General features: G+C 58.1%; 1 protein-coding gene across 5 annotated transcripts in view; it reads right to left on the bottom strand.

Annotated features, from left to right (window-relative positions):
• Window positions 1-23412, bottom strand: part of AP2A2 (adaptor related protein complex 2 subunit alpha 2) — a 90205-nt gene that overhangs the window by 8013 nt on the left and 58780 nt on the right. For 3 of the 5 annotated variants that reach the window (XM_047100534.1, XM_047100533.1, XM_047100531.1), the window contains exons 4-14: window positions 21796-21989; window positions 18519-18648; window positions 15153-15254; window positions 11643-11751; window positions 9925-10075; window positions 8452-8620; window positions 7353-7490; window positions 4188-4370; window positions 3569-3666; window positions 2910-3141; window positions 2639-2806 (exon numbers count right to left, since the gene is read on the bottom strand). In XM_047100534.1, coding sequence (XP_046956490.1) covers window positions 2639-2806; window positions 2910-3141; window positions 3569-3666; window positions 4188-4370; window positions 7353-7490; window positions 8452-8620; window positions 9925-10075; window positions 11643-11751; window positions 15153-15254; window positions 18519-18648; window positions 21796-21989 — 1674 coding nt within the window. The remainder of the gene's footprint in view (window positions 1-2638; window positions 2807-2909; window positions 3142-3568; window positions 3667-4187; window positions 4371-7352; window positions 7491-8451; window positions 8621-9924; window positions 10076-11642; window positions 11752-15152; window positions 15255-18518; window positions 18649-21795; window positions 21990-23412) is intronic. The other 2 variants (XM_047100535.1, XM_047100532.1) reach the window with 1 other exon arrangement.

The raw sequence follows: 23412 nt of genomic DNA, 5'->3' as shown, positions 1-23412 counted from the left end.
GGGGAACCTCCCGGCACGCCATGGCCTAGCAAGCGCGAGTGCCCGCGCTTCCCCTCCAGGGATCGCGGCCAGGCTGCGCGGGGCAAGGGCCCGGCACGTGAGGGGAGACTGCAACCCCAGAGCCAAGTCTGAAGATCAGTCACCATCTCACACAACTGCAAAGACAGCCAACCTTTTTCCGTGACGATCATCTGAATGGGGAAAAAAAGTTCTGAAAACACTTTTGCCATAAAAGAGATCAAAAAGAAACGAGACCACGCACGTTACTGTCGACGTTCCAGAGTGAGACTGAGTTTGAAGAGACAAAGAAGTGGGCAAGCTACTTTGGGTGCATTCTTGGTTTAGCCACGTGTTAGGCCTTATGGAGTTATAGAGAACAAATAGACGAAAAGCCTACGGACCATTTTTTCTTTAAATGATTACTTTTTGATCCGAGGCAAAAGAAAAAGCCACCGAGGGCCACGCACAACACAAACCACTCACCCAAGCTGACACTCACACTTTTACCCCGCACCCCTATAAACACGTGGGGCTCTGCTTACGACCAGGGGCCACGTCGCCGCAAGAACCAGGGATGAGCCGCTCTGCCTTGAGGACTCGTCTTGAGTGACCTTTGAATGTCCCACTGAGCATTCGTGAAGGTCAAAATCAGTTTATCCGAGACTGCACCCGGCGCCATTTTACATTACTGCACTCGCTCTGGTCGGGCTTAACCCACGTCCATCTTTCCAGAACACAACTACCCTGAAGGGACAGCTGAGGGAGGCCAAGTACTCTCCTCCTGCCCCCCCACCCCTGCCCCCCGGCGTGTGGGCGTGCCCACTCTGGGCACTGGCCAGGCACACCTCGGGGCCAGGCCTCTGACGGCCACCTGCTTCCAGTGTGGCCGTGCTGAGCAGTTACACGTGAAAATCAACATTAGTATAAATAACTGCCCGTTTCTCTTTCAGCTTAAGTTAAAGAATTTCTAAAAAATTACATCGTAGGTATGTCATATCACATACGAATTCTATTCCAAGATAAAAGAGGCATTACAAAACGTGTGCTCTGCGTGACGGCCCCTCCTTCCCAGCCCTGCCGAGGCTCCCCTCAGGAAGCGGAGAGTCTGGGAGAGGAGGAGCCTGAGGGACGGGGACCCCAGAGGAGCTGTCAGAGGAGGTATCGGGAGCCAGCAGCATCTGGACGTGGCCTCTCAAGGTGGTTCCTGCCCCTCACTGCACCTGCAGCGGCATTCCTGGGAGCACAGCTGCTCACATGACACTGTTTTTTACTGACACTGTTGCCATAGGAGTCTGCCCACCTGAGGAGGGTCAGGAGCAGAACTCAGGTGGCTTTGAACCTGGCTCTGAATTATGCAAGGAAGGTATCTGTCATAGCTGACAAACTACAGCCTGCATGGGAGTTATGGGGACTGTGTCGCCTCTGCCATCTATCGAAAGATCTTTACCACTGGTTCCCGAATAACGATTCACACGCTTCTGACAACGGGCAAATCTTTTGTCCAATGAAGTCAAATATGTGCCCTGAAAGTTACAACAGACAAAAGCAAGGCTGTTCTGCTGGGAAGACCCACCTGGACAGCCACTCCCTGCCCAGGTCCCACATCGAGCTCTGCCCCAAGGCAGGCGTGCAGAGACCCACTGCCCCTTGGCCGCCTCCTCCCTCCCCCAGGAGGCCCGGTGAGGCCTGAATAGAGGGCTCACGGCAGGCCCAGGATCCTCGGCTTGAGGGCCAGACACACGGTCAAAGGGACACACAAGTAGACCAGGGGACAGGCCACAGACCCCATCAAGGAGCACAACGGCTCAGGCATAATCACGCCCTTGACAAGCCAGCCCCCAAGGCCTCGGTCTGTCTGCACACAGGCGCATGTCACCTCTGACACTCCTCTTCACAAAGGCCACCTGATATCGTTAAGAGGCATTATTCACACCCCTGGGCCAAGATCCCAGAGACGACACAAAGCTCTCCAGGCCTCCTCCCAGAACGGACAAGCAGAAAGCCCACAGTCCTGGGGAGCTGGTCATGGCGCCCAGCTGGCGGTCGCGGGGCAGGGCTGGCGTGTGCGTTCCCACGAAGCTGTTGCTCGAGCCAGGGAGAGAAAAGAAACAAATACAACTCTCAAACTGACACCTCCCCCAGACGCACATCAAAAGACAGGTCTTCACTTATACGTGAATGCCCTCACCACGTCACACAGAAAAGGGAAACCGGCCCTAACCCAAGTCACTGCTGAAAATCTCTAAGAACAGCATAAGGTGTGAGGTGGGTCCGCTCTACACCAACAAAGAGCGGCCGGATGGCCTCCTACGCAAGGCAGTCCCACAGAAGAAGCGAGCGCTCACATCGTCTGAATCACTCAGGACAGAGAGGAGATGGGAGGGGACGCTAGGCCCGAGATGGCAGTCTGAAGACCAGTCTGGAAGATGAGGCCCAGGCGCCTGGGGGGGAGCACCTTCTGAGGTCAGAGGTGAAGGAGAGGCGAGGGCTTGGCTGGGTCCCACCACTGCGCTCTCGGCACACACCTCACACCTAACAACACATTCTCCCCAGGGGGCAAATGCTCTGCTGGTGCCGAATCTCGGGGACCCGGCGACCCAGGAGCTTATGCGGGCGTCGCCACCAGAAAGGGACCCACCGCGGCGCTGGCCGGGGCAGGCTCGGGGCCCCCGTTGACAGCGGCGCTCCTCTCCCGCTTGGCCTCCTCCAGACCCGTGGCTGTGTCCGGGCCCTTCTTCTTCTTGAGCTTGGCCAGAATGGAGGACTGGCGCTCCGGAAACGGCGGCATCTCCTCCAGGACGGTCGCCTGGAGGAAGAAGCCCGGAGTCACGGCGGCGGAAAGCCCCGCAGCTTCCGGCCCCAGGGCGAGGGGCGGTGCGGCAGGGGTTCTCCGAGCCACCGGGGCCTACCAGGATGTCGGTGCTGGCCACCGTGCTGAGCCGCAGGTACTCCACGGCCCGCTGCTGCAGCTCGACGTCGGCGTTCTTCAGCTGGCTGTCACTGCGCAGCACGTCCTGAATGGTGGTCTTCACCTCCGGGAACAGGTTCACGAACTTGATGTAGGTGGACAAGAGCAGCGCCCTGGTGGGGACGCTGCACAGGTGGAACTTGGAGTGCAGCAGGTGGAACTGGATCAGGGGGCTGTGGGGCACAGACGGGGCGGGAGCGCGTCGCCCGTGTCCCCCTGCTCCTGCGCCCACGCACCTCGCCCACGGGCGCGAGCGAGGAGTGGCTCTGGGGAGCGGCCCCTACGCTAGGCCAGAACCGCTCCCGCGCAGGACAGGGCGCGCAGGCAGGCGTGCGCCTCCCGTCCCACACAAGAGCACGCTTCCCTGCGGCCCTGGGAGCCACGTGACCACGCATCTGTTGTCAGCAAGAGTCCTGACTTTTGTACGGCTTGAACGAGAATAAAAACACACGAATCCGGAGCGGAAGTGCTCTTGCCCTGCTGTCCCAACAAGCAGGTGAGGACACCTGTCAACCTCCCCTGGGCCGCCAGGTGAGAACCAGGAAGCACGCAGCCGGCGTCACGGCGCGGTGCTCACCCGGCTCCCACGGGGTCTCTCACCTGGACCTGGGGTCCCCAGCTATCAAGTTTCCGAACTCTCCCAGGATGTAGCCTCCCACTTTGACCAGGTTCTCGTGGCACGCCGGAGCCTGAAGGGCCTGTGAAACCGTGAGCACCGTGAGCCTGATGCACGGGAGCACGCGGCACAGGCAGAAGAGCCGGGAGGCGTCTGACGACAGGGTGAAGTCGCTAGGAGGTGGCGAGGCGCCAGGCCCACGCGGGGTTCAGGCCGCCCTCCCGCACGGCCTATTTTTCACGCTAGCGCGAGCTTCCACCAGAGCTGCCCCGAGACCCTCCGGCTTTAGGATCTGCCCCTTCCCTGCCTTCCCGCCACTTCAGCGGGTAGGTCGGTAGCGGAGATGCGGCCAACGCCAGCCCTGGAACAACAGCCACGCGCTACTCAGGCCCCAGGCGGGGGCAGGCGCACACCAGCGTCCTCCAGGGGCACACGCCCCTCACCAAGGGAGACCCTGCACGTGCAGGAGATAAGGCTCAAGCAGAGGTGGTGTCCACAGCATAGGAGCCGGGACCTCCCAGAACGGTGGGCGGGAGACGCAGGGAGGCCGGCAACGCCCGCCAGAACCCCACGCCTTATCCCGAGGGCGCGTCTGGGCCGTACCTCGAACACCGTCTTGGCAGCGTAGCCCTGCACGTCGTCGCGGTTGATGACAATCTGAATGACGCGGTACCACACCTCTTCGCTCACGTAGTCACCGGCGATCCGGATCAGGTTCAGGATGGTGTCCACGTACCACGTGTAGTCCACAGCGTACTTCTCCGCCAAGATGGCAACTTTCAGCACCTGCAGGGTGCGGACGCTCAGGGCAGCCACTCTGGGCCCCACAGCCGCCAGCGCCGCGTCAACTGGAGGGCCTCGGAAGGACCTGAACGCGTGTGCCAGAGCTCGGGTGTGCAAGAAGCTTCCACCACATTCTCAAGGGAGCCCAGAAAGTTGAGATTTGCAGATTTCACTGGGGAAAGCCAAACTGCCCTCCAGGAATAGACCGGGAGAGACACGGTCCAGCCGGGTCATGGCGACCCTGCACTGCCACGGACCAGAGCCTGGGCAGCCCTTCCCAGCAAGCCCGCCTTCAGGGCGGCAGGGCTCTCTGGGTTCTCCTGCTCTGGCCAGCCTCCCTCAACTCTGCACGGGGGACCCCACCCACTCATTTACCCCCACGCCCTCCAGAGGACTCTGCGGGCCATACACACTGCCCAGGGGCAATGGCACTGGGCTGACCCAAAGCAGACCCTCGCCCCCACCCACGCCACCTTCTTAGGACACCAAGCCCCCCAAACAGCACCAGCTGCCAACGCTAGACTGTGTCCCTCACGCAGCTGCCTGTCTTTACCTCCCTGCTGCGTTGCCCTCCTGAATGCGCCCCCAGAGCTCCTGCTGGGGCCTGGACCACCACCCACCTGCTCTGCCCATTCTCTGGCCTCCGCGGCGACCCTCCACAGTGATCCTAGAGCATCATTCCAAAATTCAGGCCGCATCACTGCCCTCCTTCGGCTTCAATCCTTCGAGCCCAGAGCTCACCTCGAAGCTGAGCACTCGGGGCCTCTCACCGTGACACGGGACAGCAGCCTCACTGCCTCTGCCATACATGCCCTGCTCCCACCGGACGGAGCCGCCTCCTTGCCGCCCAGCTGCCCACCCCCAAGTACCGTCATCCTCTCAGGACGAGCTCACTGCCACCTCCTGCAGAAACCCCCCAGCACTCCATGACAGCGACTCCCGAGGCCCCCCCCCGGGGTCCAGAGCCCTGCCTCTGCCAATCCTCACCCACGCTACAGGCGCTCCACCATCTTGCCTATGACCTGCACTCCTCGTGGACAGAAAGGCCCCGCCATGGGCAGGGCAAGCAGCACGTCCAGGTACGGACGCCCAGCAGCTAACACAACCACAGGACGCATGATACGACACACCAGGCTGGACAGACGGCCAGACAGAGCATTTACCGCGAACTCAGATCTGTCTTACCCCTCGTATGACTGAAGCTAACTGAGCAATGCCATTCACCATGTAAAAGGGAGTAAGAGCCAACACGGAACAGGTTAACATTCAAAACCTTAAAAACCTACCCATGGGTACCTGGGTGGCTCAGTCGGTTAAGCGTCCGACTCTTAACTTCAGCTCAGGTCATGATCTCACAGTTTGCGTCCGGTTCTGCACTGACAGCCCAGAGCCTGCTTGAGATTCTCCCCCCCTCTCTCTGCCCCTTCCCTTGCTTGCTCGAGCTTGCGTGCTCTCTCTCTCTCTCACTTTCTTTCTCTAGCTCTCTCAAAAATAAACAAGACTTACAAAAAAAAAACCCCACCTAATCACACAGAAGACCATGGCCCCTCTGTCTCAGCTCAGGACACACAGAACCACGATGGTAACAGTGCCCCAGTGAGTACAGTCCCCAGAACCTGCTGCACCCACACAAACGGGAGCCCAGGCCCTGCTGCCTGGCCACACTCTAAACGTGACCCCACCCCTACCCCACAACGGACTCCCCTCTCCCTGCACGTCTATTCTTAGATCTTCCACCCTGTCCCTCCTGTCCCCCCGAAGTGCCTGCGTCCTCTCTCCTGGCTGGTCACCCCTGTCCCTCCTGTCCCCGCGAAGTGCCTGCGTCCTCTCTCCTGGCTGGTCACCCCTGTCCCTCCTGTCCCCCCGAAGTGCCTGCGTCCTCTCTCCTGGCTGGTCACCCCTGTCCCTCCTGTCCCCCCGAAGTGCCTGCGTCCTCTCTCCTGGCTGGTCACCCCTGTCCCTCCTGTCCCCCCGAAGTGCCCGCGTCCTCTCTCCTGGCTGGTCACCCCTGTCCCTCCTGTCCCCACCAAAGCGCCTGTGTCCTCTCTCCTGGCTGCTCAGCGGTTCAGCTCCAGGGCTGCTTCCTCTGAGAAGCCTTCCTTGACCTTCTTTCTTCTCCAGGGCAGCCCCGCTCTTCATCAAAGCATGGCCACGTGGTAGTTAGGCCACGCCACTCAGCACTGAAGAGCCAGCACCTGCCCCAGACAGGCCACAGGGGCCAGAGCCATTCAGTAAATGATCCCCTAGAAGCCTGAGTGTCCAGCTATATGCGGAGCCACATCGGCCCAGAAGCTCCCAGCCTCTCATTTCCAAGCCCAACAGCAGCCCAGGAGCAATGCTGAGAGTCAGCTGTGGGGAGCTCTGACGCCGGGCACTTGCCCCCAGAGTTCCCAAGGAGGCCTCAACTGTACTTCGCTCCCCAGAAAGACAAATAAGACACACTTTTCACAGGATGAGAGGCTGCGGGACCGCTAACCTTAGCAGCTGACCCCTTCACACAGGCTCACGCTGAGCCCTCTGTGAATCACACACACGCTCGGGGCCCCTCTCTGCTGGCCACGGGCTACCTGGCTCATGATCAGTGCCTCTCACGATAAGTATTTGCGGAACTCTTGGCGATCTGTTTGGCGTGCACACCCGCTTCGCCGGTGGTGGCTGAGCTCGATGCATCCGAGAGAGGCAGGAGCACAGGCTGAGCACACAAGCAGTAAGGCAAGGGTCAAAATTACAGAGCGGTGCCCACAAGTCTGCACTCTTACTCACCCGCGTTGCAAAACTGCCTCACTGTGAGGGTCCCTGTGAGCAAGGGCTGTTTCAAGTCACTTCCAAAAGCCTGCGAGGCTCCCCTGAGAACGCGGCCTGGAAGCTTAAGGAGAGGGATCTCGACCCAGGACCTAGCGGATTCCCGATCAAGCGCCAGGGCAGAACCACACACTCTAAGGAAAGGAAGTCTTGTGGTGGCAGCGCGGCGGCCCTCAGACTCACAATCTCTTCCCGGATGGAATAGTCGGCCGTCTCCAAGTAGCTCAGCATCTCGGCCACAATCTGCTGGGCGTTGCTGCGGTCACACATGGCGTAGAGGAGGTCCACGGCCCGCTGCCGCACACTCACGTCCCGCTCCGTCTGGGGGTGCGAGGCAGAGTGAAAAGCCGCACGGGCAGAGCCCGGGCCGGGTGACCAGGCCACGCGGCTCAGGCACCCGACTCCGTCCCAAAGCTTAACTGCGCACTGCCCCCACTCCCCGTCTGGATCTCGGGACCACCCCCCTCCCCGCGACACACAGGTCACACGGAGCCCCTCGCTCCTTGAGTCTCCCCGCCCAGAATCCAGCTCCGTCCCTGGGGGTAGTCAGAGGCCTCTACTGTATGGTCACAGACTGGCACCTTCTGCCTCCCCCGGGAGCTTCTCAGAGCGCTGCTCTCGGGCCCCACCCCACACCTGCTCTTCAGCCTCTGCCGCGGAGTAAGACCCTAGCTGCTCCTCGGCACGGGACAGCCCCGGGAAGCACCGCTGCGAGACCACGGGCCAGAGCAAGGGCAAGTCTTTCTGAGACCGGCAGTGACCGATAGCAAACACCAAAAGCAGGGCCAGGCCCTCGTGTGGCCTCTCGTTCAAAACACACACCAAAAATGTGAGCACACAAAGGAACGGGGTCAGGCCGGGGACAGAACAACGGGCTTCGTGGCCTCCCCCCGGCCTCGCGTTCTCCAGCGGACCTAGCGCGGCAAGGAGAACGCAGGGGTGCTGTCACGGCCGAGCCTGCGGAGCGAGCCCACACCGCCTGCTCTGGAGGCTCACAGAGGCAGGTAACGGGCGCAAGTAACCTCAACCTGGCTCTTCAGCTCTGGAATTCTAATTCCTTGAGAAAAGCGGATTTTCTTTTGCACATGGTGAGTCTTCTCAGAGACAAGGACGAGACGTTTTATCTTTCTACCAAAAAGAACCGTTTGCGTTGATTCAAACACCTATCGTGACTCGGGTACGTGCGGGACTCGGCGCTGGGTACTATGTGCTCTCAGCCCGCCTCACAGAGAACAGACCCCCGGGGACACGGCAGCGAGAGCCCCGAGGACAGAGCACTCGCCTTCAGCGCGTTGATGACCGTCTCGATGTGCGTCTTGACGGCCTCGTGGGAGAACTCGGAGCTGGCCAGCGTGCACATGCTCTCCAGGGCCAGGTAGCGGAGGTTGGTCTCCCGGTGCTGCAGGAACTGGCCCAGCTGGTTACAGGCGCGCACCAGCAGGTTGGGCTCACTGCACGGGCAGGAGAAGAGGGGCGGCTGGGGGTTCCTCGGTAGGAGCCTCACAGACAGGGCCACGCACAGGTCGGCGAGGCGGGTGGCATTCGCGGCCACGGCACTGCTAGAGGAGACCTCGGGGCCCCCACACCGGAAGCCACGGACCTAAACCCTGAGGTCAGTTTCGCAGCGGCTCAGCTCGCTGCCCCCTCGCGCGCAGGATTCCCCAACTTCAAAGAGGCGGTGGCGGCGGAGGCGCCGTCCCAAACCAAGCTCCTCCTGAGCCTCGGCGCCGAGCTGGCGGAGGGAACGCTCCGGGCTCTCGCCGAGCGGCCGGAAACGTCACCTCAGCCAGAGGCAGCCAGCCGTGGTGAACGGCTGAACACAGGCCTTGCCGTGGGAAGAGTCCCGAGAGCCGCGTGCACAGAGGCAGACACGAGAGGTGGGTCCCGAAGCGCCAGCCGCCAAGAAGTTTCCGCCACCCTGCTGCTCACTCTCCGCTTTACCTTCGTGATGTTGTGGCTCTTTAAACACATTCGATAAAGACCAAAAGGCTTCCTCTGACCTCTAAAGTTTTGTTTTCAACAGTTCCCAGCCCTGCTGAAGTAGGACTCTCAGACTGAGTTTCTGTCACAAGAAACTACGTTTGTCCAAAAACGTCGAGGCGGAAGGTGGCGGGGAGAGGGTGGGCCACGCCTACCGTGCCCCCACACCACCTTGGGTGGAGTGCAGCAGCGGGCACTCGTGGGGACCCTGGCGGCGTCTCCCACAGCCCCGCATGGGAGCCACCCCGGCACGCTAACGGGAATGCTAAAACAAGGCACTGGGCTCAAGGCCACGGGCAGGAAGTCGGGCTACAGGAGCTGAGAAGAAAACGCAAGGAAGCAAACCATCCCCCCATCCCCAATCTCTCTGCTCGCCGACACACTCGGCCACCGCCACCACATCCCCACAAAGGCCTCAAACCAACGCTGACTGTCGCTTCGTGCCGCAGGAAGGCTAACGGGGACACACGCGGACAGGCCCCCCGCCCCCCCTTCCTGTGCGGTCACGGGAGAAGCCAGGCCGCAGCAGGGTGCTCGGGACAAACAGGAGAGGCCCTCGGGGAGAGGTAACACCGCGGCAGATGGTGCGCACGTTCTGAGGCCAGAGAGACGCAGCGGAGGAGAGGCCAGAAGGGGAGCCCGCAGGGAGCACGCACCCGCCTGAGGAGGGCAGAGGCGACCTGTCCGTGTCGGGGAGCGGGTAAGCACCCGACGTCACCCAGGACGCTCCGGGGAAGAGGCCGGGGAAGGAGAGCACCGCCCACTGCCGACGCACCTGTCGTGGTGAATGATCAGGCTGATGGTCTCGAAGAGCACGGCGTTCTTGGCATTGGAATGCTGCACTTTTTTTGACTTTGGTGGCTCCTGGGCTTTGTTCAGAATCGTCTCCAGGCACTCGGTCAGGCGGCCTCGCACTGCAGGGTCTTCTGGGCGAGACAGAGCGCTGTCGGGCCGGGCCCCCCAGAGCCACCTGCCCCCCAGCCGCACCACCTCACAACCAGGGGGAGCCGGCTGGCCAGCACATGCTCCCCATCAGAGTGCGCGGCTCTTTCCGGCGAGAGGATGTCACTGCACGTACATTTTAATGCAAATGAGATGCATAACACCTTCGTTGAATTAGAAGAGAGAAAAGAAAATCTCGGAGACGCAGACAAGGAATATAAAAGTTGGAAAGAAAGGGGACAAAAGATCTTTCCTCCACTTTCTATTTCCAATAGAAATAGAGACACTGTTATCAAAACCAACAAAGAGAAAGAAATGTTAAAAATTCTAACGAAACCAGAAAAAAGAAATAACAGACAAAAAAAAAAGAATAAGAAAGCAATAAAAATATCAAATATCAGACACAACCTGTACAGCATGTCCCCCAAAGCCCCCAGCACACCCAGGGCTAGCAAACCCAGCCGGCCAAGAAGAGCAGAGCCCTGCAGATGCGGGTGGGGCGCCATCAGGGCCCTGGGGAGCTCCCCCCACCCCCTGCCCCAGGGCTTGAGCAGAGAGGTGGCCAAGCCCTGAAAGGAGAGTCATGAGGGAAACACACCCACGAGTGAGTGGAGACACCCCAGATCTCAGAATGAAGGAGCGGGACGGCCGCCAGGCCGGGCAGGGCCGGGCAGGGAGGGAGGCAGAAGTAAGGAGTGGCTGTTGGGGAGGCCAGTCCTGCTCCGGCTCAAGGGAAGTCCCCCCACACGAAGGCTCGGCTGCAGGTGTGCAGTTCATACTTCAGTATGGAAGTAAGAGAAAATTACTGGAATCTAACAGAGAAATATCTTGCACAAAACCAATTGGATTAAAACGTAAAGGTTACAACGAGCAATCAGTGTAAAGGACAACTCAGAAGTATCTACATCCTTTGATCAAGAAATTCCATTTCTAGGGATGCCTGGTGGCTCAGTCGGTTAAGCATCTGCCCTTGGCTCAGGTCATGATCTCAGTTCACGCGTTAGAGCCCCACATTGGGCTCTGTGCTGTGCACACAGAGCCCACTTCATATCATCTGTCACCACCTCTCTCCGCCCCTCCCCTGCTTGCGTGCGGGCATGCGCGCGCTCTCTACGTCTCAAAAATACGTAAATAAAAACTTCAAAAAAAGTTCCGTTTCTAGATACTTGCCGTATTAGTCAAAAGTAACATTTTGCAATAAAACGTGAACAGAAAAATATCTCCACTGTGTATATTAAGGCTATACAGATTATTAACCACTTAAAATACAGAGCTTGTGAGCGTTGCCAGTTTTACTGAAAAACACTGTTTCAAAAAGCTGCACAGGACAGATACCATATTATCTAACAGGCAGGTATAACCCCAAATCCGAAGAAAATTGTGAGTTCTCTACCAGCTGCTCTGGGAGAGCCAAGATGTGTGGCAGCATCATAAAGGACCCGCAGAACAAGAACTAGCAGCAGAAAAGGTCTTGTGAAGATAACAACACAAGAGTAAGCCTACGATGCTGAAGCAAACCCCTCTCAGACGGTCTGTGCTGGCAGCTGTTACCTGGGGGTGGATAGCACTGTAGCAACCTCAGAAGTTTCACGGACAGCCAGGGAGCTGGGACAAAATAGTAGGTATAATCCTGAAGGTCTGTTGATGCAGATGTCACAATCTGTAAGACAACACAGGGTGCGGACGGGTGTCATTTAGAGAGGCCCTCGGCGTGGTCCTGAGGTCACACACTACCTGAGAAACAGTTCCATTCGGTGAGCTAATAGGGGCATTTAGTTGTCTCCTATTTTAGAGGTAAAGGAGCACAGCCGTGCCAGGCTCCCATGGAGAGCAGCTGCCCGCTGTCACTTTGGGGAACAGCCCACGCGCTCTTGCTGTGCAACGGCCGGCCCGCTCCGTGGGCACACACCAGCCTATACCGCTGACCCAGAACCGCTACAGAATTCAACAGACCGGAAACCCAGTCACTCCTCTGTGGGGCAGAAAGTGAACAAAACCCAAAAGGGAGAACTTCAGTCCCCTCAGAAGGGACAAGCCCTCCAGCACAGACCCCTGCCGTGAGCTCACCAGAGGCCAGACAGCAAGCTTCCTCCGTTCACGGCTCCATCTCCTTGTCTATCACAGTCCTTGGCAGGGCAGACACCCCCTCCACCTTCCAAATACACGACCGCCCCTAAGGCATTTCACTTCCACTAACACACAGCCCAGTGCCTCCCCACCTCCTGTGTCTGCCAGGGAAGTCAGAGGAGCGCCGCCTTACAAAGCCACAGGTGTGACACTTTAGGTCCTAGGTAAACACATTCCGGAAGGTTCACCCAATTCCTATACGCGGCTGCAAGACAGCAGCCTGGACCCAGGGGGCGGCCCCTCCCACAGGGAGGTGAGCTCCATGCTGTTTGAGGCACGGGCAGAACAAGCAGAGCGATAGATAGAGGGCACACGGGCAGGCACTGGAGGAAGACAGGGAGCAGCTCCGTGCTCCTCAGGACAGGGGGGCCAACACAGGCCGTCTCGTGCTGCTAACACCACACTCAGAACCTTACAACTCTAAACATGCACATTTGAAGCAAATATAAAAAAGAAAGCAATGAGTAATTTACCTCAAAGATTTACAGAGAGTAACAGATTAACCCAAAAAGTAGAGGAAATAAAAATACGAAGCAAAACTAGCCGGGGAGAAAAAAAACATAACAGAGAGGGCAACAAAATCAGAAGAACTGCTGAGACTAATCGGGAAAGGGAGAAGGTGCAAATACCCGCATCAACACCGGGAAGGAGGCAGCACTACGGACCCCCGTGCGCTGAATAACTTTCTGTCAATACATCTGAATATTTAAACACATTAGCAAATGTCAGGAAAGTGCAACATAACCAAAGTGAATGAAAGGACAGAAAATACAAAGACTCATAATTTATCAAACAAGTTGAATCCATAATAAGAAATTGTCAACAGGGATGCCTGGGTGGTTCAGTCGGTTGAGTGTCCAACTCTAGCTCAGGTCATGATCTCACGGTTCATGAGTTCAAGCCCCGCATGGGGCTCTGTGCCGACAACTCAGAGCCTAGAGCCTGTTTCAGATTCTGTGTCTCCCTCTCTCTCTGCCCCTCCCTCTCTCTCTGCCCCTCCCTCCCTCTCTCTCTCTCAAAAATAAATAAAACACTAAAAAAAAATTTTTTTTAAAGAAATTGCCAACAAAGAAACCCCAATCTCAAATGGCTTCACCAGTTACTTAAAACCAACCCATAGTAGTTTACAAATAACATTTTAAGATATCCTTGAGGACAGCATTTTAAAAATAAACTGTATAAAGATATCTAACAAAAGATAAAAGAATCTCCACTCACAAAGTTATAAAACATTATTGAGAAAAATTAAAGACTACCCAAATAAATGGAGAGGTATGCCATGGTCACAGATTCAAAGACTCGATACTGTAAAGATTTGAATTCTCTCAAAACTGACCTACAGATTAAAGGCAGTCCCAACAGGATTCTTGGGGAACAAGACACGTGCTCCACTAGACATCAAGACTTGTCCTCAAGTTCCAGCAACGAAGACAGTGCACCGCTGTGTAAAATGAACAGAGATGATACCAAGGGGAGGAGGCACAGACAGAGCCCCGTGGTTTGTGGTCAAGGCGGCACTGTTGGGGGGGGTGCGGGGGCAGGGAGGCCTTTTAGGACTGGATATATACAGACACCAGTCCCAGAGCGGGTGGTCAACCTAAATGAAACCCCAGAACTGGGAAAGACCTCATAAGTAGGGCAGAAAAAGCACTAACCACAAAGGAAAGGATTGGTGCTTTAAAAGGAGGAATTTCCGACCATAGAAGACCTCACCAAGAGAGTAAAACGGCAAGTTACGGAGTAGGACAAGATTTTTAAACACAGGGTAGACCGAAGCATACAGAGATGCCATTTTCAGAGAGCAGTAACAGGTAAAAGTGGGCAATTTTGTTTGGTTCAACTTAATCTAACCAAGAAAGTCCTCATATCTAAAATATGTAGAGAACAACTTCTACAAAACAACAAAAAAGCTAACTCTGTAGAAAAGTGGGCAAAAGACTTCTTAACAGGCACTTCACAGAAGAAGATGTTCAAGAAAGCAATAAACACGCAAAGCTGCCCAACCTCACTGACCCTGAAGAAAACGGACACGTAAATCACGAGACCCCGCCACGCCCCAGAATGGTGAACATTTAAAAAGCCAAGATGCAGAGCAGCGGGAACTGCACGCTGCTGGCGGAGTGCCGTGGCACCGTCCCCTCAGGTGAAGCGCGGCCACCCCACGAGCCAGCAGCGCCACTTCCAGGGACAACACACACACACACACACACACACACACACACACACACACACACACCAACCGAGGCAGCAAAGCTGCTCCCGGCAGGTGATTCGCACCCGCCTCAGCGCTGGGCACGTATGCTGTGTGTTCAGACAAATCCTACAGCGTCAAAACCGAACGAACGGCACACAGGACAAATACGGTCATTCCACAACGCGGAGCATAACGGGACAAACATAAAAGACTACACCCCATACGCGGGATCCATCTGTGTGAAGATTCAGGGCGCAGTCAGAGCTAGACAACAGAGTTAAGGACACCCGCTCAGGCAGCAAAGGAAAGGAAAGCAAGGAGCGAGGCCACACGAGTGAGGACAGGGCTCCCCACAGCAGGGGGCCCAGCTGGCACCCCCGCCCCCGCCCCCACCCTAGGCAGCACGAGTGTGAGCCGGGCTGTTTCGCTCCGTGCACCTTCCTGTACAGACAGGGCACTTCTCAACGGACAAAAGGGTTGAAAGAAAACCCAAAGAATTCCTAACCAAGAAGAGTCCTCAGTCCTGAATTTGCAAACTGAGCCAAACACCTTGTACTCTAAACAGTAAACCAACGTATTATTTAAAATTATCTTAATAATTTTATTTATTTAATTTAATAATTATTTAATAATAATTAACAATTATTTAATTTAATAATTAACTTTAATAAACCAACGTATTATTTAAAATAACTGAGACCAAACTGCACCCTGAGTCCCACTCCCGTCGACAGACTCACCCTGCTTAACCTGGACACGGCCAGAGAGACAGAAGTCTTGAACTCCTCGGGGTTCTTCTGGGCCAAGGTGGTAATGAGGCTGGTGGCCGCGGTCACCACACCCTGGAACAGACACAACAGATACATGCTGTGACTGCAGCCAAAGTGCCTGGCTTCTCATTGCAAAGTCATTTTCCGAATAACACTTTAAATGGAGAGCAAAGACCTGTAGTCCATGGGCCAGATTCACAGATCTCTAACAATCAAGAGTGCACGTATCCCATTTTCTTTTTGGAGCTTCTCTTTGCAAGCCTGGACACGTGGCCCAGACCCCTGCGGCAGCGGAGGCCCCACCCCGACTGGCCCTCCTGCCCTTCTCTGGGTCTGGCCACCTGTCTGGTCCTGTGGGCAGCTGCACTCACTGCTGCCCCCGATTTGAATCACTCTGTGTGGGGGCACCTGGCTGGCTCAGCCAGTGGGGCGTGCAACTCTTGATCTTGGGGTTGTGAGTTCAAACCTCACACTGGGTGTAAAATAAAATCTTTTAAAAAGAGAGAAGGGGCGGCTGAGTGGCTCAGTCAGTTAAACGTCCAACTTCGGCTCAGGGCATGATCTCGCGGTTCATGAGTTCGAGCCCCGTGTGGGGCTCTGTGCTGACAGCTCAGAGCCTGGAGCCTGCTTCGGAATCTGTGTCTCCCTCTCTCTGCCCCTCCCCCACTCATGCGCTGTTTCTTTCAAAAACGAATAAACGTTAAAAAAAAAAAATTTTTTTTAAAGAAAAAAAATCACTCTGTGTGGACTGGGGAGGGAGACATTATTTAGACTCCAGCGCAGAACAACTGAGAGAGCCCACTCTTCCCCTTCTCTGGAAGCAGTCCAGGCTGTGTCCCCACCACACTGGCCCCCGAAGCACCCCAGACCCAGGTGAGACTCCTTCCCTGCAGGGCCCCCCACGGCACCCGGCCTCAACGTGCGGGGACTCTCCCTGCAGACGGCTGTCCCGGCACCACCAGGAGCGGCTCCCGGCAATCCACATCTCTTGAAGGCAGATGCTGGTGAAGAAAAGACGCCCTCACAGATACGTGAACAAAGGAATGCCACTACCGACGGTGAGGACGAGGACAAAGCCCAGGAGAGCCCTGGCCCCCCCCCCCCCGCCGGACCCGGCTGGCCATCCTCCACCGTGCTCCTGAGCCGGTGGGACAAGACCAGCATTTCGAGCAGCTGCGAAGCTTCGAGGACGGAGACCGCGGGGGAGAGCCAGAGCTGAGCGCTTCCTTCAGCCTTCCAATGACAGCGTGAAGGCCGCACCAAACGGACCTAACTGGCCTCAACGCCCACTTCTCAGCGGGCAGAGTAAGTACCAACAGATTCCCCTCGCAAGCCAGCTCTGACAGGTCAGTATTTGTGAGCACGCAGGTCCCACCAGGGCAGAGCTGGTCCCCACGGCTCCTAAGCGTGTGGGGCTCGGCCTGGCCCACCACGAGGACAGAACAAATCTGCGCATTCTGAGGAGACTCCTAAAGCATAGTGTCTCACGTCCTCTGCACCCTGCAGGGGTCTTCGTAGGAAGGGCAGTGTGAGAAGACCAGGGCAGGCCCAAATGGCCCTCGGTGCTGCCCCCCGGCCACAGCCCATGGCCTGCCCCCCCACACATACACACACCCCCTCAGCTCTTCCACTGCTCTCTGAACACAGGACCCACAGGGGCTGGCTCGCTCTGCCACCCAGCTGACACCCCTCTGGGCATTCTTTGACCTTGAAACCAAAGAAAGCCAAGTCTCAGGCCTCCTTCACCGGCAAAGCCAGGAAGTATCTGACACGGAAGCCAAGGCCACACGGAGGACAGGCGCCAAGAGAACAGTGAACGTGGGCCGAGAACAGCAGGATAAAAGGAGGCGGGGTGATGATGGGCTCAGCCCTCCCGTGGTCTGGCTGGGCCGGCCCCTCCACCTCTCCCGCTTCGAGCTGGGTTCTGGTGCCCGTAGCCAAGAAGGTGCCAGGCAGCGCACCTGGTGAAGCAGAGTCGTGTGCATCAGGGCACCAAAGCAGACCCCACAGCTGGGGCTGCAGGATCTCTGGGTGTCAGCGAGAGGAATCCTGCGGGCAGTTGGGATAGTCCCCGTCACTGTGACAAGTGCTGGGGGTGGACGTCTGCTGGCCAAGGGCTTTGGTGTCGGTTGGCCGTGTGGCTCGGGCCCCCCAAGCTGTCCCAGTTCTGACCCTCCGTCACCTCCTGGTTCAAATCCGCATCTATGTGAAGCCGTTCCGTCTCTCCGAGCCTCGGTTTCCTCAGGTGCAAAACCAGAAAAAGCCCCACTGCCGCGCAGGGGCTGCCTGGTGGGTGACCCGTGGCCTCAAGCCTCACGGCCACCAGCACGGCTTCCCGGCTCTACCAGCGGAGTCTGAACCTGAACAGACTGAGGGTGACCCGGCGTACAGGCCTAACCCTAACCCTAACCCCACCCCCCCCACCCCCGCCCAGGCCCTTCCCCCTCTCCCCAGGACTTGGCCACAGAGGCGGAGCTCCACCCTCAGGGAGGGCTGCCGTGCTTGGACACAAACACCCAGTAAACGTGCGCAACGACAACGTGGGAACAGCCCCCAGGGCGGCCGCAGCACAGCAAGCTTGCCGACACGGCCACCGGCTCTCTCCTCTGAATCTGCACGCGATGATCATTTATTTTTAATTTTTGAGGTAGGTTCGTTTCTGGGAAAAAACATAGTAAGCAGCCTGCATACTAACCCCCATCTACTCAGGAGGAAACCCTGTGTTACATTTCAATTCTCTCAGTGTTACAACAGAATTCGCACGGCGCAAAGCCACTGTGCCGAACGCCTGCTCCAACTTGACCCCATCTCCTGATGTCACGACCCCGTATGCCCCGGCTGGTGTGGACCGGACCTGTGACCCACGTCAAACCACAACCACCAAACGTTCCTGTCTACAACACAGGGAGGACACTCGGGCCTGGCGTGTGGAGCAGTCGTGCAGATTAGCAAGACTGCGGGCAGGAGCTTAGGCGGGGGTCACAGGACACCCTCACCACCCACCGCCTGACAGACAGGCACACCACACGGACTGCCCTCCCTGGACAGGGTGTCTCCAGAAGCCGCTGATCTCGGTCTGGCCGGTCTGTGCGGCCCCAGCACACGGGAAGCCTTGCGACAGCCAGCTCTGGGGCGGGCTGGAGGTCGTGTCTGCACGGTCCCACCCCCGGGAAGGAGGGGCCCCTCCCCCTAGCCACAGGAGCGCACACACGCTCACAGGCTCAGGGGACTAAGCTTGGTGTCCCCTCAGAAGCACCGAGCTGCTGTTTTCTTAATGGCCATCCCAGAGACGGTCACTTGGTGGGGTGAGCAGGACCCTGGTCCAAAGGCACTTACCAAATGCTGGTCGTTGAGGAGGTGCACCACGCGGGACGTCCAGTCACCCATGGGGACGAGGTCGGGAGACGTTCGGTACAAACGCAGCAAACACAGGGCGGCGCTCTGCTTCACGCTGTCCATGGTGTCTCTGAAAGACAAACACCGGTGGTCCCTCGAGAACACGGCTGGCACCCCACGTGGCCCCAACAAGCTAAGCATGGCCCCGGGGCCTCACAGATCATACGCCGGAGTAACCTGGAGACCAGGTCGCTGCACCCTCCCGTGTGATCCAGCCCACGCCCACCGCCTCCGAGAGGTGTCTGTGAGGACCACGTGTGGACAGTGACAGACGGCTTCTGCTCTGAAGACCTGCCTTTGGCTCCTGCCCCAGACAATCAACAGCAAAGAATCCCACCAGGAAAGGTGCCTCATCTCCAAAAGTGTCAGTTCTGGTATTTTTCCCAACTGCTGAATAAGACCTTGGCTATGCAAGACTGACCATATTCAACTCATGCTCCTCTCTGCTTGGATCACGGTATTTTTTTCAAAACTCAGTTAACAACATACAATCAAAACAGAAAGAACAGAGAGCCCTGCACTGCCACAAAACGCCCCCGGCGATTTCCTCCCGTGTCCAAAACCCCTGTCGGGTGCCCTTGTGAAGCACCCCACCCCCTGCTTCTCTCTGTGCTGGGACAGCAGAGGCGGGGATTCAAATGCCCTCCTGCCCCTTCGTGCGGTTGACAGTGGAAAGCAGCCACTGAGCCACAGAGCCCGGGGTCCCTGGAGCACAGCAAACACTGAGAAGCTAGGTCAGAACGACTGCAGACAGCCGGGGAGAGGGACGTCTGGAGGGTTTCCTGCTCCGGTTTTAATGCTGGCGGCGGGCAGAGAACGTCCCCAGGGCTGTTTGTCCCTCCTCCCCACCAAACCCCGGCCAGATTCCGCTGAGCCGCCCACCAAGGGACAGCCCCGTGGAGGCCGTCTGAAAAAGAACACGGCAGGGCGACGGTGGAAGCAGTGGGGGGTCCTGCTCCACGTGGAGGGGAGAGGAGGGCTGGGGACCGTCGCCACCATTTACCTGCCTCATAGCTTTCTTGGCCCTAAATCCAGCCCAACACGAGAAACCCTCAAGCTGCTCCCCATTCTACCCCCGGGAGAAACTGCCTTCACAGGAACCCCGTAGGATTCTACTGCCCCAGGGGAGCAGTCCGTCCCTGGCCCTCTCTGGCCCCATACCATCCTCACGAGGAGCAGGCAGCACGCCCCGCAGGCCTTATGGCAGAGCCGCCCCAGGTCACCACTGCGTTTCCGTGCTCGCACGGGAGGGCCTTCCTGCCCCCGGGACCCGCACCAGAAGAACATTCGAGGAGAGGGAAGTACGGCATCCAACACCCCTGGGGAGGCCGGGGAGGCCACTGCCCGCTCTGTGTCAGTTCTATCTCGGGCCCACGGCCCAGTGCCCGGCACCCTCGCTTCCTGAGCGCCTGCTGGGGGCCGCCGTCCCGCCCCCAACGTGCCAACTCCAGTGCAGTTATTTGACTGCTGACAATCTCCTCTGCATCTGCCACCCCTGCAGTGCCTCAGTCCGTCTCTGGCCGTCTCCAGCCTGAGCACTTCACCTTGAGCTGCCCGTGGGTTAAGTGCACATTCAAGAGCTGGGAATGGCGTTCGAATAGGGCTCGTGGGTACCACGCGGCCTGAGCCTCTTGGTGTAGGCTTGTCTGTGACCTCGATTCTGACAGGTAATCCAGCGGGGTGGCATGACCGCGCCAGGTCCCCTAGGCCGTGAAACTCGCAGGCACGGCTCAACTGTCTTCCCGCAGAGGATTCTCCCCCGTCCCGTCCACGCTGGGCCTCGCCGTGCACCCCCTGTGCCCTTTCACTGTAGGTGCGGCCCGTCCTTTACTTCAGGAAAGCGTTCTTCAATTGCCATCTGAATGCTCTCCAGAGATTATCTCTGTTTTACGTCACACTCGTCCAACAGGCATTTTTCAAGCACTTACTGTGTACCAGGTATTGGTCAAAACGCTGGAAACAAAGCAATGGCCACAGCAGACAGAAACCTCAGCCCCCAGGAGCCTGCCTTCTGCGGGCGGAGGCAGGCAGGGCGCAGACGTGTTCCCTGGTGTGCGCCAGGAACAGGGCAAGGGCCAGGCGGCAGCCAGAGCAGGGAAAGGGGTTCAGGGAAGGCCTTGCCCAACCTGGTGCAGCCCTAACGAGTGAGGAAAGCAAGGTGCCGTGCGGCCCTGAACCCACACCCACCCTGGTGGGGTCCGGACCCGACCGTCCCGTCAGGGTCACTCTGCTCACATCAAGTCCCTCAAGTCTCTTCTGTCTTAGTTTGCGCTCAGGGCGGCCACCGTGCCCCACAGCTCTCATCGGCAGACGTGGAGCGTCGTCTCGGCTCCCCACCTGCTTCCTCGGCTCTGCTGTCCTTCCAGTGAGTGACCTGCTCCCGGCGTGTGTCTCTGAGTGCCCCGCCCCCCTTCCTGTGGGGCCTTGCTTCCGGCCTGGCCACTCCGTCTCCCTCTGGTGGCACACGCCTCGGACAGACACTCCTCCGGGGCTTGTGTGGCCACAGCCCTTCTGGTCACTGGTGCAGCCCAGGGCTCGCCCCGGAGGCACAGCTAGGCCTCGGGGAGGAGCGTCCGTGTGCCACAGGGTTTGGGGCAGTGTCCCGGCATCCAGAGTGCCGTGGCCTCTGTCTGCACTGCCGGCCATCCTGGAAGAGCTTGGTCCCGACGAAGTGCCCGGGCCTGGGGCGCTTGTTGAGCCAGATGTGTCACCAGGGTGTGGACCCTGGCTCAGTTCCCCAGCTCAGCAGAGTCCGGGAACACGAACGCAGGACCCTGCCTCTGCCATGCCCCGTGGCACCCTTCCAGAGCGGCCTACTCTGCCCCACGTGGCCCCTCTCCAAATCAAAGGGGGTGGGGGTAGGTCTCTAAGAATTCTGTGCTTGAACTTTTCCTCAGTGACACTCTGGAGAAAGGGCGAGAAGGGGTGCTGCGCCACAACCCAGGACGACGCGCTCCTTCTTCGGCAGCCGTGTGGGAGGCTGGGCCCTTGTCGGTTGGTTGTAGCTGGCAGGGCCCTTCTTCCATGCTCTTCCAAACCCCGGCGGTACTGGGGCAGGAGAGGCGTGACGGGACTTCGCCAGGCACCTACACATATGGTTGCCCCACCGCCTAAGACAGGGAGACGAACTCATCCTAGAAATCCTCTAAGTAGCTGCATGTTTGGTTCACTTAACGCGAGAGACACACGCACTTCCGACAAGTCACGGGACACATACCCAGCGACGAGGATTTTCGGAATCTCCCCAGCAAACGCCTCGGCCATCTCTCGGCTGCCCACGTTGGCGATGCAGTGCAGGGCCAGGCCCATGAAGGTGGGGTTCCGACTGGCCAGGTCGTTCTTGATGGCGTTGTTGATGAGCCGGATCAGCTCGCTGTTGGAGTTCACCAGCACAGAGATGAAGAGGTAGCCCTGGTTCCGGAGAGACAAGAGGACAGAGAGCTCGTGACAACCTGGGTCGACACGGACAACAAGGCACAAGCGTCCAGCCTTGGGCCGGCCTCCCGACGCCTCCACTGCCCAGTGTCCTGCAAGAGGGGGTCGCGCCACAGAGGGTTCCTCTGCACTCTGACGAAAGCACCAGTGTCGTTAAAGAGGCAAAGTCCCTGCTTCCGGCTCTGCCATAAGACAGTCCTGAGGGACGCACCCAAGAGGCACTTAGACGTCCCCATGGGAACCAGACGCCTCGGTCCCCAGTCCCACCTCCCATCCCACTCACCTATCCATGGTACCACGTGTGAGCAATGTGGACTCACCACTGTCCTGAACAGGGAGGAAAGGACCCTGATTGGAAGGCCCCAAGAAACCATGATGAGTTCCCGAAACCCTGCTCACTCCGGCCTCACCCTCTCTCTTGATCTGTCTCTGCGCCCTCACCACTGGCCCAACTCCAGCCCCGTGTCACCCCTGCCGTCCACACTCTCACCATGCAGGGGACACAGTGACCTTCTCGAGACTCATCTCATCACTGACCGTGCAGGTGAAACTCCTGTGCAGCTTCCTGTTGGCCTTGGGAGAAAGGCCCCACCCACAAGCCCACCTCCCCCGTCTCCCCTCCAGCCACCGCTGCCCCTTCAGCTCCGGCACACGTGAGCCCAGCTGGGCGCTACTGGCTCTGTCTGCCCTCATCCCCCAGTTAAGCCCTCGTCCTTCTGTCCCCGCTCAGGATGCCCTCCTTGGAGGACCTTCCCTACTGGCCAGCCCCTCTCAGGGCCCCAGAAAGCTCTCCACACCTTCTGCCCTGGGCACTGGCCACAGCTATAATTCTCCGTTTACGAACTGTATGATGCCATCTCTTCACTGAAAAAGGGCAGGGCCCACATCTGCTTTTGGTCCCTGTGTCCCCAGGGGCCTCCCAGCAGACTGCTTGGTCCATGGCAGACACCCAAATTCTTATCAGGTAAATACCAATACTTCATGACATTCCTGGGGGGGGGGGGGGGTCTAGGGTTTTTTGGTTTTTTGTTATTTTACTTCCTGTAAGTTAAATTTTCGGACAGAGGAAACTGTTAACTTTGCAACACTGGGGAAAACATAAAAATATTGCTACTCTGAGGAGCCACAGGGCTAAAGCTACAAAGCCGGAGAGGGCTTCAGGGGCCCAGGTGCCAGCGCCATCTGGAAGGGCACTGGGAGCCGGCAGCAGGGCAAGGGCACGCCCAGGAGCAGCTCTTCTGCCACGGGGGTGTGGCGGCCTTGCCAGAAAGGGAAAGTTGTACAGGGACCACAGGGAGCAGGTCGGTGGGGGGTTGTCCGTGCCGGTGAGTTAGCCAGACACTCTGGGGCAGGAAGCAGGCCTGCCCCAGACACCCCAGCCTGGCTCCCTGCAGCATCC

The sequence above is a fragment of the Lynx rufus genome, unplaced genomic scaffold (genome assembly GCF_022079265.1).
Source record: "Lynx rufus isolate CCGP_SWC_20201006 ecotype Redwood Valley unplaced genomic scaffold, mLynRuf1.p SCAF_50, whole genome shotgun sequence".
In the NCBI taxonomy this organism is placed as follows: Eukaryota; Metazoa; Chordata; class Mammalia; order Carnivora; family Felidae; genus Lynx; species Lynx rufus.
Note: the sequence above shows the minus strand (reverse complement) of the source record. Positions and strands in the feature narration are given on the sequence as shown.